General features: G+C 35.7%; 2 protein-coding genes across 3 annotated transcripts; both read right to left on the reverse strand.

Annotated features, from left to right (window-relative positions):
• Positions 1-3312: 3312 nt before the first annotated feature.
• LOC133700268 (phosphatidylinositol:ceramide inositolphosphotransferase 3) lies at positions 3313-7855 on the reverse strand. Its single transcript, XM_062123815.1, has 11 exons — positions 7427-7855; positions 7246-7335; positions 7042-7128; positions 6892-6960; positions 6056-6136; positions 4958-5029; positions 4757-4817; positions 4542-4644; positions 4259-4354; positions 4131-4177; positions 3313-3761 (listed from the first exon to the last, which is right to left on the reverse strand). The coding sequence occupies exons 1-11, from the start codon at positions 7457-7459 to the stop codon at positions 3634-3636; spliced, it is 867 nt and encodes a 288-aa protein (XP_061979799.1). The 5' UTR covers positions 7460-7855; the 3' UTR covers positions 3313-3633.
• Positions 7856-8515: 660 nt separating this feature from the next.
• Positions 8516-15514, reverse strand: LOC133705476 (uncharacterized). 2 transcript variants are annotated; one of them, XM_062130729.1, is made up of 4 exons: positions 15161-15514; positions 12525-12599; positions 9229-11885; positions 8516-9136 (listed from the first exon to the last, which is right to left on the reverse strand). In XM_062130729.1, exons 3-4 carry the CDS (start codon positions 11731-11733, stop codon positions 8843-8845), a joined length of 2799 nt encoding a protein of 932 aa, XP_061986713.1. In that variant the 5' UTR covers positions 11734-11885; positions 12525-12599; positions 15161-15514; the 3' UTR covers positions 8516-8842. The 2 variants fall into 2 exon arrangements, with proteins under 2 accessions (XP_061986713.1, XP_061986704.1); XM_062130720.1 differs by lacking the exon at positions 12525-12599 and having other exon boundaries at positions 15161-15513.
• Between the last annotated feature and the right edge of the window lie 638 nt (positions 15515-16152).

Raw genomic sequence — 16152 nt, forward strand, 5'->3', positions numbered from 1 at the left:
AATTCGTGAAAATAAATATAAAAAAAGGAAATTACTATCATGTGCATTTAATTCAAAACATATTTTACTCTTTCTTTTCTTTCCAAACAAGTAAGAATTTATCGAAATTGAAGTTTTTTTTTTTTTTCGAGTGTTAGAGAATAATATAAATTATATCATGAGACTTCATCTAACAACTTAAGCTATTGAGTTGAGATGGTTCTTTGACATGGTATCAGAGTTTTAATGACCAAGCGATCACGGGTTCGAATCTCACCATCCTTATTTATTTGATAAATATTAAGCACAATGTAACGTGGGTGAGGGGATATATTAGAGAATAATATAAATTATATTATGGAATCTCATCTAACAGCTTAAGCTATTAGATTGAGATAGTTCTTTGACATCAAATATACACGGTGTTTGGCACCTCATGTTCATAATCCTGTGGAACTGTTCAAGTAATCATTTTGATGAGGATTTTTTCTTGGATAGATATTTACGCTGTCCTCTTCTTTCCTAATAACGTGTTCAATATGAAGCGGGGCCTTGATGATTACAGGTATGAATTTCAGGGAAAAAAGGGTTTTACACTTTAGGCCACAGTGGGCGACCATCATGGTCAGCGAGGGCCGAAGGTGGTGTATCTTTTAAGATTCGGACCCTCATAAATGGCCTGTGGGTTCGGTTCCCTATAATTGATGGTAATCTCGGCCTACTTTTCTCTCTTATCTTATCCAATCACCCCTTAAACTTATGGTCACGTATAAACGCGTGGGACATGTCCTTGCTGAGGGTCGGATTGCTCTGCCGGTGGACCGCCGAGGGAGATCGCGAAGAACCCTCCTCGTCCCATCTTGGCAAATGATGATTCCTAGTAAATCTTATCTAAAATCCCAACTTTTGTTTTGCGTAATGCTTGATTCTTTTTGCAACGTATAGTGACACATTCCCGTAAATGAAATAATCAAGGAGAGTAAAACAGGAAGAGAAATAAATAAACTAATAAATGGAAGTAATGCTATGCATATCCTGTTGCTAATGCTATTATTCTTTAATTATTTCTTTTAATTTGATGATAAAAGTATGTTCGATTTGGCTAACATGCTATTTGGTCATTGTTTTTACGGTGGTACTATATATTTAAAAATATTTGAATTTTTTTTATTTTAAATTTTTTTTATATATTTTTACTTTAAATTAATTTTTTTTATGGTTTTTTTTTTGCGATGGAAGGAATTTTTTTTGCTTTACATCCATATCTTATGCTAATAATTTTTTTTTGTTTCAAATTGACATGTTAAAAAAAAAACTGATTTCATCATATTTTTTGTATGTAATTATATCCAATTATATTTTTGAAAAAATTTAAAACATTTTAATTTTTAATTATTTTTTATATTTTTATATCGTATGTCCTAACATTAAAAATAAATTTTATATAAATTTTATATATATATATATATTCAAATTTAAAAAATACTTTAAAAAATAAATTTTTAAACCGTCCTTCGAAGATGAATCGTCAATTTGATTTGATGTTTTTGCAATTGAATCAATTGATCGCGTTCAATTTTAATTGGACAGCACTTTTAACCGTAATTTTTACTATATAAATATTAAAAGCAACAGAAACACTAAAAACAACAAGCTATCACCACAGCAGAAGTCAAGAAGATTACCAAAATAAGCCATTTATTTAGACAAGAAATTAGAGATAACTATGACCTCGTGCTTTCAATACTGGCGCCCATTTTTGCCAGCAAGCTGAGCTTAGAACCTGTTATTCTGGCTTAAACAATTCGATGATGCCGAAGACCAAATCATGGTGTCCAATGCTAAGCAAAATTCCCTACTTGTGCTTCAATATTGCAAGCGAAGCTCCTAAAATCTAGACACTTTTCTCACCATGCTTGAATTTCAAGGGAACCAAACCAAAATGTCTACTACAAAGCAAACAGCATCAGATAGGATATCATAATAGAAGATCTGAGGTAGCAGCAGCCACATCCAGGCTCGCATTCTGTTCCCAGTTAGACTCCTTGCTGTGCCAACCTGACAATGAAAATGCTCTTGGTATCTTATAACACGACGACGGACTTTATTGGTTAGAAAGAACAGGGTCCAAAGATTGCGTGATAAATTAAGCTACGGAATAATGGAGGTCTTTGGCGAGACATGCATCAAATCACCAATATAAGGTCAGATTCTTCTTGCCTAACTTCATTTTCCAGCTCAATTGACTCAACGTGGACCTATTTGCCAGCGTTCAGTCAATGCAAGAACACACACGCACTGTGGTCTCCACCCCCACAAACACTTGCGAGTGAGCCCACATGGATAAAGAAACACTGGCTCTGCAAGAACCCGTAATTTAGTATTCCTTCGCTTTTAACATGTTGCTTTAACTAAGATTTTAGCACAGACACTGAGGATTCTGCAATGGATTTGTTTGGGAACTTTAAAACATAGACCAGTAAGGAAGTTGAAGGATTTGGGTAGCATGAGGGCAAGGATCACTTCCTCTGTTTTTTCAAGTTCTCTTTTCCTCCCCTCTCCCCTTTTCGGCTACTCTCATGATTGTTTGTACCACAATAATATAGAACATTAAAATCCCAATACTTCATGGACCACTCTCACATGTTCAACGAAAGCTATAACAGGCATCGTACTTACTCTGACTAGCACAAAGCATGACCTTATCCTTCCTCAACTGCTTGCCATGCTTAATTGTTTTTAATGAATTGCTCGAGACTACTTCTCGAAACATACACGACGGCGGTTCTGTTGTATTATTTTGTCGACTATCGAGCTGAAGCCAGATGTTAGTACTTAAGAATAAGAGCCTTTGACAGGGAGGCCAACCATGCCAGGCATGTCACATAACAAGTTATGCCTCCACCGTTAAATTTCAACCTTCCATGAAAACAGAGCAAAGAAAAAGAAGTTTAATCTAGAGGGCGGTTGCACTCGTGGGACACGGACAAGGAACATTATTATATTGCATCATTGGCTCACGCCAAGCCCAATTATCTGAAAAGGTAGAGCACATGGTGCCTCCACTTGTTACTGTATTCTTAAAAAATTCAAGGCCATTTGCTCTCTAAGAGAAACCATCAACATGAACGCGGTCCCTCTTATCTTTCATGCTTCATGAAAGATTTTTGTGGATCAAAAATTGTCATTGAGCATTCTTGGTTAAACATGACAAGTTTTACCAGGTACAAAGCTTTCTCCCTCTCTCTGATGGAAATAGGCAGCTGTACATGTAACAATTCCACAAACAAAAGAAAAGAATGCGATAATAATACAGAGAAATTATGCAGGATATGAGAAAACTAAACATTCATTCCATTTCTCCATACAATAAAGCTACTGAGGTTTGACTATCTTGCCAACTAAGCTGAGGACTAGTTATTCCAAACACAAATTTTAGGCACATATTCAATGCGGTAGCATCAGCAGAGCTATCTTCAGCTAGTGGCTAGTGCTGACATTTATGTACAATTAACCGCCATCTATGCTCCTAGCTTCAATCTCATGAGTAAAATCCATTTCTGCTCTCCATTTGGTAAGCACTTAAATCAAATTGCCTAAAGATTGTCACTGGCAAGGCAAAACTGTCATAATGATTAGCATCACTCACGTTAATCAACCCGCAGTCTCAACAGTTACCCCAGTTAGTGGTATCTGGTGCTCTTCTTTGTTTTTGCTATCCCAGTCTCTACTCTGAGGTAGCAGTGGCAGAGATGTTAGTCCAGTGGGCCGCTCAGGTAAATCTGGAATGAAGATAATTGGTGTCACTCATTTCACATTTTTTAAATAAATTAAAATCTAACACGCCACTCAAATATAAACACTCCATCCAAGAAACACTTTGGATGATGAATAATGCACCAGTCAACTCTTTTCCTCTAACAATGTATCAATTACCTCCAAAGAGATTCTAGCCAATGAGCATGTAGCTCAATGGTGCTCTTGCATAAGCAATAGAAGTGAGGTCTCTAGTTTGAGTCTCATCTTAATATAAAAATCTAATAAAATTGGAACAAACTCCAAAGAGATTCTTCCCTTGAAATCTCTTTCATGAAATATAGTTCCGTGAGAAGTAAGTTATTATGGGAAAGAAAGCAATATGAAAAACTCACCCGGCAGTTTCTTGTCAATAAAAAATGTTACCAAATTTACAGTATACCTGCGGAAGTATTAAACAGTCCAAATTTATCAGAAAAAGTTCCTTGGGAATTAAATTCAGGAGAAGGTTGAGTCCTTTCACCATGCAACAACAACGTCAACCGTGTAATGTTTGTGAGATGCCACAATAAGAAAGCTCTGAACCACTGCAAGTAACCAAGCAAGCTGCTTAATGCACCTGCAGGTATGGGCCAAGCATTGCCAACAAAAGTGAAAATCTGTCTTTCTATACAGCAGAATGCCAAACAGCCAATTGAAAGTACCAGATGTCCAATTCATACAAACACTTTGTCCTGGCCCCACTGCCTCTTTGTATTTAAGAGAAACAAAAGTAATGACCCATCAAGGATGAGCACGGTATTTACCTATTCGTGCCATATTTGTGGAATGTACGCACAAAAACTATGGTAAATATCATGTGCGATGAAAAAATCAAATCACCACAGCCATAATTAACCCCTCTGGAAACTGCAAATTATTGTGAGTCAAATAAGCACCAAGACGCTATCATGTAAATTAAACTGATGATCTGGTGCATTAAAAATAATAACAAAAAACAGTTGGATATTTCAAAACTTACAGTTGATCACAAGCAATTCAATTGCACTCTTTGGATGGGGCAGCCTGGCAAGTTTTGAGCCCTGAAAGAGAAAGTTGTACCTGATTGTAAAGAGATGCTACAATTACAACAATTGTAATTGAACTTTCATAAAAGGATAGTGCCACAAGTCCTGAAATTAAAGAACCTGGTTGCAAATAGTATAGAGTTTAAAAAATTTACCTCATGGCAATGGTAGTTTGGACCAGGAAGATGAGTCGAATAGAATGTGAATATACGAAGAATCTGGCAAGCCTAATCAAAGTACAGAAAAAATACTAAATGTTGGAAGACTGATATAGGACGACAACAGAAACTAATATTATGTCCATCGCTCCATCCACTTATATAATCATATAGCCAGCGTGGGTGAATAATGTACAATGAAATAAATGACAAAACTAATTTCATGCAAAGAAGCCATCTTCTTCTGTCGATGAAAAATGTGTAGCATTTTGGGTTCTCCTTTCAGGACATGCAGAACAGTGAAAGAGCATCCTGAGAAGTATCCATAGCAAGTTATGCTACAAGATGAACGGCACCCATAACCAGTTTCAGTGTCACTACGTGCAGGAAAGAAACGCTACGGAGAAGATCAAGAAAATACAAGTCGAATATATTGAGACATCTTAGAAGTCAGTTCTTGTGGTAGAGATAAACAAAATCTGGAGCAGAACTAAGCTGAACTGGAAGATAGGTAAATGATATATGTTTTCCATTTTTTTGAGAGTAGAGGTCATTAGCATTTTGATAGATCCTGACAAGAGCTATCAGTCACTTGACAATCCCAAGAAGAATTTCAGAAGGTAAATTGTTTTCTTCCGTTGTTTGAAGAGATGTTTTGGGCTTGTTTAAGTGTTTTCCAATATAGACCTTGCCCAATGTTCAGTAACTTGGGCTTGCCCACCTGTTCCCATACAGTGTGTGGCTGCTTAAGTAATATAAACGCCCCTAAACAACTGGTGCTTGTCCCTGGATTGAGTTTTGCTAGACAAGGTAAGTTATAGATTCGTAAGAACCCATTGGAAATAAAAATCTTACAAAGCCAACTTTGACTTCAGACAGCAGGATTATTAATAAGTATCTCTCCTAGGACCTACTATGGTCGGAACATCAATGGATAATGGCTTTTTTTTCCAATTATTCGTTCAATGTTTTTTTTTTCTTGCCCTTCAAGCATAAGAGAATAACAAATACTTGTTTCCAACAAATTCAAGTTCAGGCCTCATTTCTGGCAATAGAAGGACTTCATATAAACAACAAAACCAAAAAAACACTTACCACTAAATAGGCAAGGACCCTGCACCATATCAGAACTGTATAGATTTTCTTGTTCTGGAAAACGAAGGGATGGATGGTCCACTGCAACAAAACTAACTCCTGTTAGAACCAGGATCAAATATAATTAAGAATAGAAGTCTGGCCACAAATGATTAGCTACCGAAACTCCATAGCATGAGGAATGATTAAATCAAAGAGAAAAGGCTTGAAAAATATTCCATTTCTCTAAGGTTTTATAGAATAACTACTTCAGATAAAGAATAATAACATGCTAACGTCAAAGTCTGTATTATTTTTAAAACTGTCTATGTAATTCCTCAACTAAATAGTTTTCTTCGAGAGTTGAGAGTTGTGATCATCACTGTCATTCTAGTCTGAGACATTTGAAGTCTGAAACTGCATGTATCTGGTTGAATACTTCTTCCAGCGTTGAAAAGAAGTGATGCATACATTTGTGCAAGAGGAAACTAAGTGGGAAATTTCACAATATTGTGTAAACAAAATAACATCACCATCCAAAATATATCTTCCTTGCCTACTCTACAAAGGATTCTATGAAATTTGACATACATGCCATAAGCTGCGGCAAAAGTTGCATTCATGAATCTTCCATAACCACAGTAAAGTGAAAAGACAAAGCAGAACATTAAACAAATGTGACAAGCAAGGAAACATAAAAAAAAAAAGGGTCCACCAACATTATTGAAAAACATCATCAGCAACCATTACAATGGTAAAAAAGTCTGAAAACCATCTGTTAGATTACAAGAGAAAATCCCAGAATATGTAAAGTAAAAAAGAAAATCGACAAGTAATAACATGAAGAAAAACCTCACCAACACAAAAGAAGCAAAGATGAAGGTGAATGAGGTTTCACTGACATAAGCTCTGTCCTGGCCAAGTTCCTGAAACAAAACAGAAAAGGAACATAAAATGCTGTTCCATTTCACAAACAACAATGTATTCCGAAAACTGATATTTCTCACCGGAAGAAGAAAAAAGCCAGCATCCTGAAGTGTCGGTCCTGGCCTATGTAAGTAATGAATTCCATGAGCAGCTAATCCATGTATGTACTGTAAGATAAATAAAAAAATATTCATGAACATCGTCACATAAGAACCTATTTACATCAAATTGGAGAAAACAAAGAGATTAACGTAATAATCAACAGTGATTAAGAAAGAGGGAACCTGAAAAACAATTCCAGCAAGAAGCAGCTTCCGATTCTCTGCAACAAGCGAAATTTCTATTGTCGTTTCTGTGCAAATCTTTCTCCAGAGCTGCACTTGATAATATTAAACAGCAATCAATCGAAACAAAAATAATTAAATAGTAAAAAAAAGAGTACGGGTGGAGAGTCAAAAGAGAAACCTTAGGAGCCTGGCGAGCAATGTAAAAGGGCATTTTGAGAATCCGAGGTTATTGTTTGACATTTAACATTAATCAATAATAATTAACATAAATAAAAGACAGAAAGCAAAATTTGAATTGGTTTCTCTTTCCTTTAATTTTTTTTTTTTGTTTCTTTGGTGATTTCAAGAGAGAAGCAGGATTTGAGATTTTGTGGTTGGGGATTAAGGATAATTGGGAATCTTAATCTTAATCAAATCTTCTTAAAAGATTTTAAATTTCGATTTTTTTTTGGTTGGAGGGAGGAGAGAGTTTTGAGTTGGAGAAAATTTTGGTAGAATCAGCAAAAAAAATTTTATTTGAAAACAAAACTTGTTAAAAAAAAACTGTCAAGAATTGGTGTCCAGGATATTGGAATCTCCAATGCAAGTTAAATACGGGATCATGGATAGTCATGGACCCCTAACCCTACTTATAAATTAAACAGGTTATTATATGCTTGTTCTTACATATGAAAGATTCTTCACTGCTTCACTTTCATGTAAGATTCAATCCTTAATCTCCTGTGCTACAATGTGATTGGTTATTTAAAAGACTAGCCAATAGATTAAGGCCCGTTTAACATTTACTTTGAGATTTAATAAAAAAAATTAAATATTTTAAATATTTTTAAATCATTTTAATACACTAATATTATAAAAAAAATATTAAAAAAAAAACACAACTTCTAAGCTGTGTACCGTGTAGTCAAGAACTCAAGTAAAATAATCTTTCCATTTGCAATTTCCGACTGAAAAAACGACTAAAGAGTCATTATCAGTCTCCTGACATGAAAGTTGAAAAGCGATGTCGATGTCAACATCCAAAATCCTGGACTGGGACCATTTACCATAGGCCGAAGGATACTTCCATGGTGTTTTACCATCCATATCTTGCACTTTGGCCGTGAATGGTTAACAAAATTACAGTTTCATGGCTGATAATTTTCCCAGCTCTTTATTTAGCTGATGTTGACTCAGTCTAAATTTTAATTAAAGTTGAGTTAAGATGAATGGTTACTAGATAATATTCACAGCAGAATTTTTTTAACAAAAAATTGACAACCACAGAGAGCAAAAATAGCATTCACTGATAATATTATGCACACTTGCATTGATGATGAAGATCGTATTGCTCTAAGTACAGTTAATACTGGTTTTCTTGTCGAAAGAACCATGCCAAAACTAACACAAAATACCATGCATGTTCTCAGGTTTCTAGGCTACTTTCCTGCTACTATCTCAGAAGCCTTGCTTAATATATGCTTATTTTTTTCATTTAATTTTAACCACTTGTGCAAAAACTTCAATCCAGTTTCAACCATTGCTCACCCAGCCGACTGACAATGTATTTATCTATACCGGACGTGTCTAATTACAGGGAAGATTTGGCTTCAAACTAGACCCTTCCTACCGGAGAAAGGGGTGGATATGAGACATATCTTGCAGGGACCTCTCCTGCACTTCCATTTGGAGCCCTTAAACCATCATTTTGCGACTGTATTGTTTCCAGAGAAGGTTTTTCTTCAAACAAGCTGCTAGACTCTGACATCTCGCATAGTTTTTTACCATCTAGAACTGCTATACAAAGAGAGAACGCTTGTAAAGTTGAAAGTGATGTATTGAACTCGACTGAATAGATCCCCTCCTTGAAAGGGGCCATGCTGAAGACAGGCTGGTTTTCTTCTCCACCCTGTGGTTAAATATGGATTAAGAGGAAGAGATGTAAGTTGAATATTACAGGTGTGGGGAATGATTAGCAGGTCTAAGCAATAGCAAGCATACCTGAGAGACGAGCTCAAATTTGTCGACTGCTGAACAGGCTTTGGTTGTATTCAATTTCTTAGTAAGTTGATTGTGGTTGACAAGAATCCTTAGCTTGCAACCCAAATCCCAACCTCCACAGTCACATGATCCACCTGATCTCCAACGCTGGAGCAACGATGAAGGTCCTCCTTTATTTGGTAGGCTGTGAATGCCACTTGGAAGTATGACTGTAGTATTGATAAGGCTTTGACTGCCAAGGACAGGCTGATTCTGTACATTACCCGAGGTAGAATTACATCTTGCCTCTGAATAATTATTGCACTTATTAGTCTGATTGCCATCTCTGACTGTACTTCTATTGATTACTTCAGGAATCTTGACAACAATGGCAGCAAGTTCATCGTTAGGCTGAAAATCTAAGGTTTGTTGCTCTGCCTGATGCGGATCCATAGCAAACAAAACAAACTCCCTCGCGAAAGATTGTGCCATGTAGTTTTGTCTAGTGAAATTGGAAAACTGAGAACCAGAAACCTTCAACTGGGCAACGACATTAGGTATATAATCGTGACCTTTGCCCTTGCCACCTTGATTTGTCCACCTCCCATTCCTTTTCTTGACTTCTTGGATGGCAAAGAATGTGTAAATGCAGCTGTAGTCATCCTCCCTCGATGCACTCAATTTCTTAATTGTGGCTGCAAGAAGGTCACGTTCATTGTCAACTGCAAACGTGAACATAGGTTGGCCATTCTTAACTGCAACTCGGAGAAGGGCTTGAAATGGGGACGATGTGTACTTCTTGTCCTTGAATGAATCACTGACACTGATTTTGCCAGGAGTAGTGGTATCGGATTTTACTACCTCAATCTGTGCAGTTCCAGGCATACAATCTAGCTGAATATTTAATGATTTGCAGACTGTATCTGTTGATTTAGAACCTCTCTGCAATTTCTCTCCTGAGTGATGGAAGTTTGCTGCCCTTGGCTTCAGCATTGGCTCCAGTAACCTTCTCAAAGGGCTTGACCGTGCTCTGCTTGAAGCATTTTGTGCATCACTACTTTGATTTCCCTGGTGCATGGAAGCCATAGCACTCTCTGAGCCAGATTGTGCAGAATTATAAGTTGAGCTAAATTGTGGTTTAGACGAACCCTCTTTGGAGCTGAAACTTTTGCTTATCTTGCTCATACCAATGCTAAGTCTGCGAAATGGTGATGTGCTTCTTACTTTTTCAGAAGCTAATCTGTTCATTTTCTGATCTGCCACAAAAGGCTCTTTTGAACTTGAATCACTCAGCATTACAGTTGGTTTCTTTACTTTGGAAATTGTATCACGGGATGTACTCATTCCTATTTTGGCTTGTTGAGGCACTGATTGAGAAGAATCTGACAAAAAACTGAGATTCTTCATTTCACCTGAGTGCCATTTTTTCTCCAAGGGTCTGCCATTTTCATATGGAAGTGGGCATGAATGTGGGACATCAGAATGGACTGCTGGAAAGAAAATCTCCACGGGCACATCAGAAAAGCTCTTTCGATTTGCTTCTTCTTCCTTTTCACCAAACATCATTGTTGACTTATGGGGCACTCCGGAATCAGAACCTTGGGGGGAATCTCTTGGTATAAGAAGAATTAATCTTTCATTTGTTAGGTCAACATATTGGTCTGCAACACATGCCTTCTGTTCTTGCAATTTACCTGCTCTCTTCATAAATTCATCCTCTGGAGGCTTTATGGTTGTCTTTGTCTTCATCTTCATGAACTGCAGCCCTTCATAATCTAACCCATTAGGCAAAGTTCCATTTTCTGGATTGATCTTGGGGTTTGAATCTATTCTCTTGCACCGATCAAGATTGATTTCTGGATGGTATTTGGGAAACGGCTGATCAGCTCTGATAAACTTTGCTTGCTCAATCACAGTGCTAGTCTGGGAACCTTTGACATCCTGAAACTTTCCAATGCTTTCTTTGAGTGATTTGACAGGAGAACTGCCTTTGTTGGGAGATGACATCAGATGAAATTGTAGTGAAGGGCGATGTGTCATTTGACGACCAGGAGAGCAACTCTGACCTCCGCTGGAATAGACAGATGATCCTTCTGTTGAGAAGGGCGAGGATGAGCCGCAGCTTGAAAGTGAATGCCTGCTATTTCTGGCTGGCATCTGTTTCTGGCTGCACTGCCACTTTTCTAGCCGGCCCCAGTCAAGGACCCCGACATTTAAAACTTTGTCTTGGCGGGTTTGTCCCCGTTCCAGATAGCTTGGCAATTTGGACATGTACTTGACAAGCTCCTCTTCCTCAATTGCTGTCCTGTGTTGCTTCAGAATATTTCTCCAAGGCTTAGAAGACAGATGATCTACGTTTTTTGTAATTTCATGATGGATATCAGTATGTGACGAATTAGGCTTTGCTAATTTCAGCTTCTCTTGCACATTCACACTTTGCCTTGCTTGGGATATTACAGTCTTCTCAGCAGTACCTAATGATTGATCATTCCTGAAATTCTTTTCCAGCCTTAAGTTGTCTTCCATAGACCAAATAGTTTATTTGGATGCCAAGCCTTATCTCAAATGCAGAGCAGGCCACACATATTTCCACTTCACCTTTTCTATCTCTCAACAAGAAGGCTCTGATGTGCTTCTACAGTTGCATGCTTTCACTTAATTCAAAGACACTGGCCGCTCTGAAGATAAAACAAAAAATTGAGCATAGAACACACCCAATTCTATTCATGGCTCGAAAAGCATATTAAAAACAAATTATTATTATTTTTTTGCTACTATAAGAAACAGCACATTGCAATTCTATGAAATTGTACATAATTATATTAGCTCCAGTTTTCATTTGTGGTTAACCAAAGTATTTCACAAACATGGAGACTTTTTTCTGTCCATAAGTTGGTATATCAAAGAAGTCGTGCTACTAAAGGAATAGATATATGAAGCTCGTTGATGAAGAACTGAATAATGAATAAACAAAATACCGGTAGTCTCAGATTGTGAACAACCAACAATAACAGCTATCTTGAAAGTCAAACTAGACAGGCACCAAAGAAAATAGAGGGCAGAAAACCAAACCCCAATTGGAAATTCAAAACATAGACTTAATTTATAAGAAAATAATAATTAACCAAATTGTCTAAAACTATTAGCATTAAAATTTCTTCCTAAACCACTGGCTGTCCTGCATCACATGTTAACCAACAAGAATTCCTGAAACATGCTAACCAACAAGAATTCCTGCAACATCTCTCATCCACAAAAGAGATCATATCTAGACCAATACCGTAGGAAAATGGAATTTACATTCACTAGGGTAATACCTCCATGAAGGGAGCAAAAGAATAAGGCAACCTATATGAACTTCTTTTCACCCCCATGATTGAGCAGATTGATCACTGCATTTACATTCAAGAGTGATTCAAAGACCTATGCTTAACAGTGCACAAAAATGAATAGTTATCATGTTTCCCATAGAATTCTAATATCATCTTAACATGAAGGGTTAAAATACTAGCTTATAAGTTCCAAGAATAACGGGGACTGAATTCTGACCAAGCACATGACAGATTGGAATAAACAGCATATCATAAGCCAGATGACATAATCCCAGAATGCAAGTTGCTAAAGGGAGATATCCATTAGAGTGTTGCAGTGGGTAATTAGAAGATTTTTTTCTCGGTCAATTATCCTCTCCTATACTTAACAATATTTCCTCACACACTATAATCGAATCAACTGATGCCATAAACTGAAAAGGATATTAACCACACAACATAGCATGATCTTATCAGGATGACTAACATAGAGATTTTTTTCTGATTTCAATGCAAGACTTGTCTTTGAAATCCTTTAATGATTGATTGGAAAGGGAAGAAAGAAATTTAAAAAAGGAAACCCTGCTTACATGTGCCCCTTTTATTTAAATGACCTCAATAATCAACAAATATAATTACTCGGGTCTCCTCGTTGGTGTTCACATCTAAGACTCATGAAATGCGCCTTCCTTTTTTCTACCTAAGAGGAAGAAGATGAGTATTTATGGGCATTAGTAGAATGCCGTATGTTGCAGAGATGATAGAATTTTAGTTATTTCATTATTCATATATAATTAATTGTTTAGTAATTTAATTATATTATCATAATCTTGATTGAGTGTTATTGTAGCTTTTATATTTATGTGTATTTGAAAAGAAATGTTAATAGATCTTATACCCATACGAATGTTTAACCTAAATCTTGTATAATTTTTGTATCCTTTTATTTTTTTTTTCCAACTTGGTATCAATTCTTTTTATTGATTGAAATTGAATTTAGAAAAATTCTATCTTGAAATTAAAATCAAAAGATAATGATTTTTTAAAAAAGCTACATAATACATTTTAATTTCTTGATGCATGTAGAATTTAAATTTTTAATTACTCAAAAGAAATACCATTGTATGTTTGATTTCATAATTTTACTAAGAAAAAGGATTTAACTAAAAAATAATAAGAAATCAAGAAATTCATAAGTGAACTCTTATACCATCAGAAACTTTAAAAACCTTGATATGGGTCGATATAGTATAAGAGATGAGTTTTTTTATTTTTCTTCTATTATATCTTATCAAAAAAATATTTAATTTGTGTTTCAAAAACGCTTTTAAAAAAATTTAATTTTTTTATTTTTTTCTTTGTTTCAAATTAATATTTTTTTGGTGTTTTCAGATCATTTTGATGTGCTGGTATCAAAAATTATTTTTAAAAATAAAAAAATATTATTTTGATGCATTTCCGAGTAAAAAACACTTTAAAAAACAGCCATAACCACACTCTCAAACACACATGCTTATGATATGAGCTTCCTATTGATTTAAGAAATAAGAATTTACAATAAAACAATTCGAGAAATTGTGACTCAAAGTATTTAGTTGAAAAAATTATCTAATATTTTCTTTGTTTTCAACTTGGTATCAATATTTTAATTTTTCTATTTTTATCTGGATCGTAGCAAGATAGACTCGGTGTATGTAAGTTTTTTTTAGTAAATATCAAAATTTTGTTAGTTAAAACTTAAATATACTGACACATAAGCAATTCATACATCATAACCATAGCATTTTGAATAGCGTCTATTTTGGAAATCTTGCATGAAGTAAAAATCTTACTTGTAGTAGAGAAGGGGACAGAAAATTACACACTTATATCAAAAGAAGCTGATGAGATGTCCCCTTTCAATGAAAATGCTAGAGTTTTACTATATAAAACATAGATCATCCATTTCAGCTGCTCTAGTTGTCACAAGATTATGACTTGTACAGGTAAAACGTACATGAAAATTGAATCAAGATAAGTTTTTTTAAAAAAATTGAGCTAGTTGATCTAAACCTTTCATAACTTGCAGGGCATAAAATGAAATTCGATGCAAGAAGACAAAAGACAATTAAAACACAGCAACAAAAAATTGAAGCAGAGAACTGTCAAATGCAAAAATTGGGTGGTCCGTGAAACCCGTTTAACGATAAGGTATGATCGACTTGTCATCATCTTAGCTAGCCGGCTGGCCTGCAACTTCAACTAGAGTAAAAGGACAAGATCCCCAGCTAACCAAGATGCAAAGCGCACTCGTTTTCAAAAAATCCTAAACACTAAGACCTCATTATTTCTCAGATTGACCAACAAGTAGGGGCAGATTTGCTTAAAGGAAACACTTTTCTTTCTCTTTCACTCACCTTTACAGGAATTAAACAGTGCACAGTTATATTAAACTTAATCAAAAGCACTAGAAACTTGCCTAATCCCTCACACTCTCCCTCCGAGTTCAACTTGAAGATGCAAAGTTTGGACTAAAAAAACAAGCAACATGTTGAGACTTTGAAGTAAACATATGGAATATATACAAAAGTTTCTAGGAAACCAAACAGGAAGTTATAAACTTTCAGGAGATTTATCACTCGCACGAAGAAAATAGCACATACCCAGTTCAGGTGTGAAATGCAGAACAATAAGATGTCATTAACAGCACCATAAGCCTCTTTAACACAGAGCAATACGTGTCGGTGCTGGCTTGATCCAGGATACTAACAGAGAGATCAGAACGGTCATAGAGAGGGAAAAGGGGAAAACACTGCAAAGTATTAATGCCTTATCTTTTTTCTAAGTTAAAAACTGATGAAAAGTACAGAAAGGCAGGGAGAGAGGGAGAGAGAGAGAGAGAGAGAGATTGTGTTTTCTGGCTGGAACTTGTTTGTTTTGTTTGTTAAGAGTCAAAGTGACGAGTAGTTAGAGAGAAGGGGGTGAGGGTGGGAGAGAGCAAATCATTTTCATCAGACGGCCAAGAAAAGATGAAAGCAGGGGTTGATGAGATCAGGTGATCACAGTCAAGATGGCGGGTGATGGTATGTTCGTGGTCCCCACCTGATACCTTATTTGTTTGTTTTTTCTTCTTTCTGCTGATGCTTAAAAGACGACATGTTAAAGCTTGATGCATCTTGCGAGGGAGGTGGCGGGTCCCAGTGTGGGTCCATGTGCATTCCGATGATTGGATTGGGCTCTGGACATGGATGATTACTTGATTAGAAAAGGTTAATTATTACACTAGCACTTATTATTAAACTTGTTTAGGATACCGCTTTCTGACAAAAATTGAGGAAATTTGCAGTTTGTAGTTTAATTTTTTTATTTCTTTAGCAGAGATTTATTTATTTTTTAATTGAAAATCAAGAAAGCTTTCAGATCTTGGTACGAAGCTTCCCATGATACAAAAGAATTCTCTAAATATAAAGAAAAAATAGCAGACTTGTATATTATAATAAAAACATTAAAAAAAAACATACCCGTGCATATTTTACAAATAAATTAAAAATCATTTGCTTATATTTAAAATATAAAAATTATTCTACAAATAAATGAAAAAATTATTAGTGATGTATGCCTTGTAGGTAGTTAATCATTTGATTATTGTAATATT

The sequence above is a fragment of the Populus nigra genome, chromosome 1 (genome assembly GCF_951802175.1).
Source record: "Populus nigra chromosome 1, ddPopNigr1.1, whole genome shotgun sequence".
NCBI classification, from domain to species: Eukaryota; Viridiplantae; Streptophyta; class Magnoliopsida; order Malpighiales; family Salicaceae; genus Populus; species Populus nigra.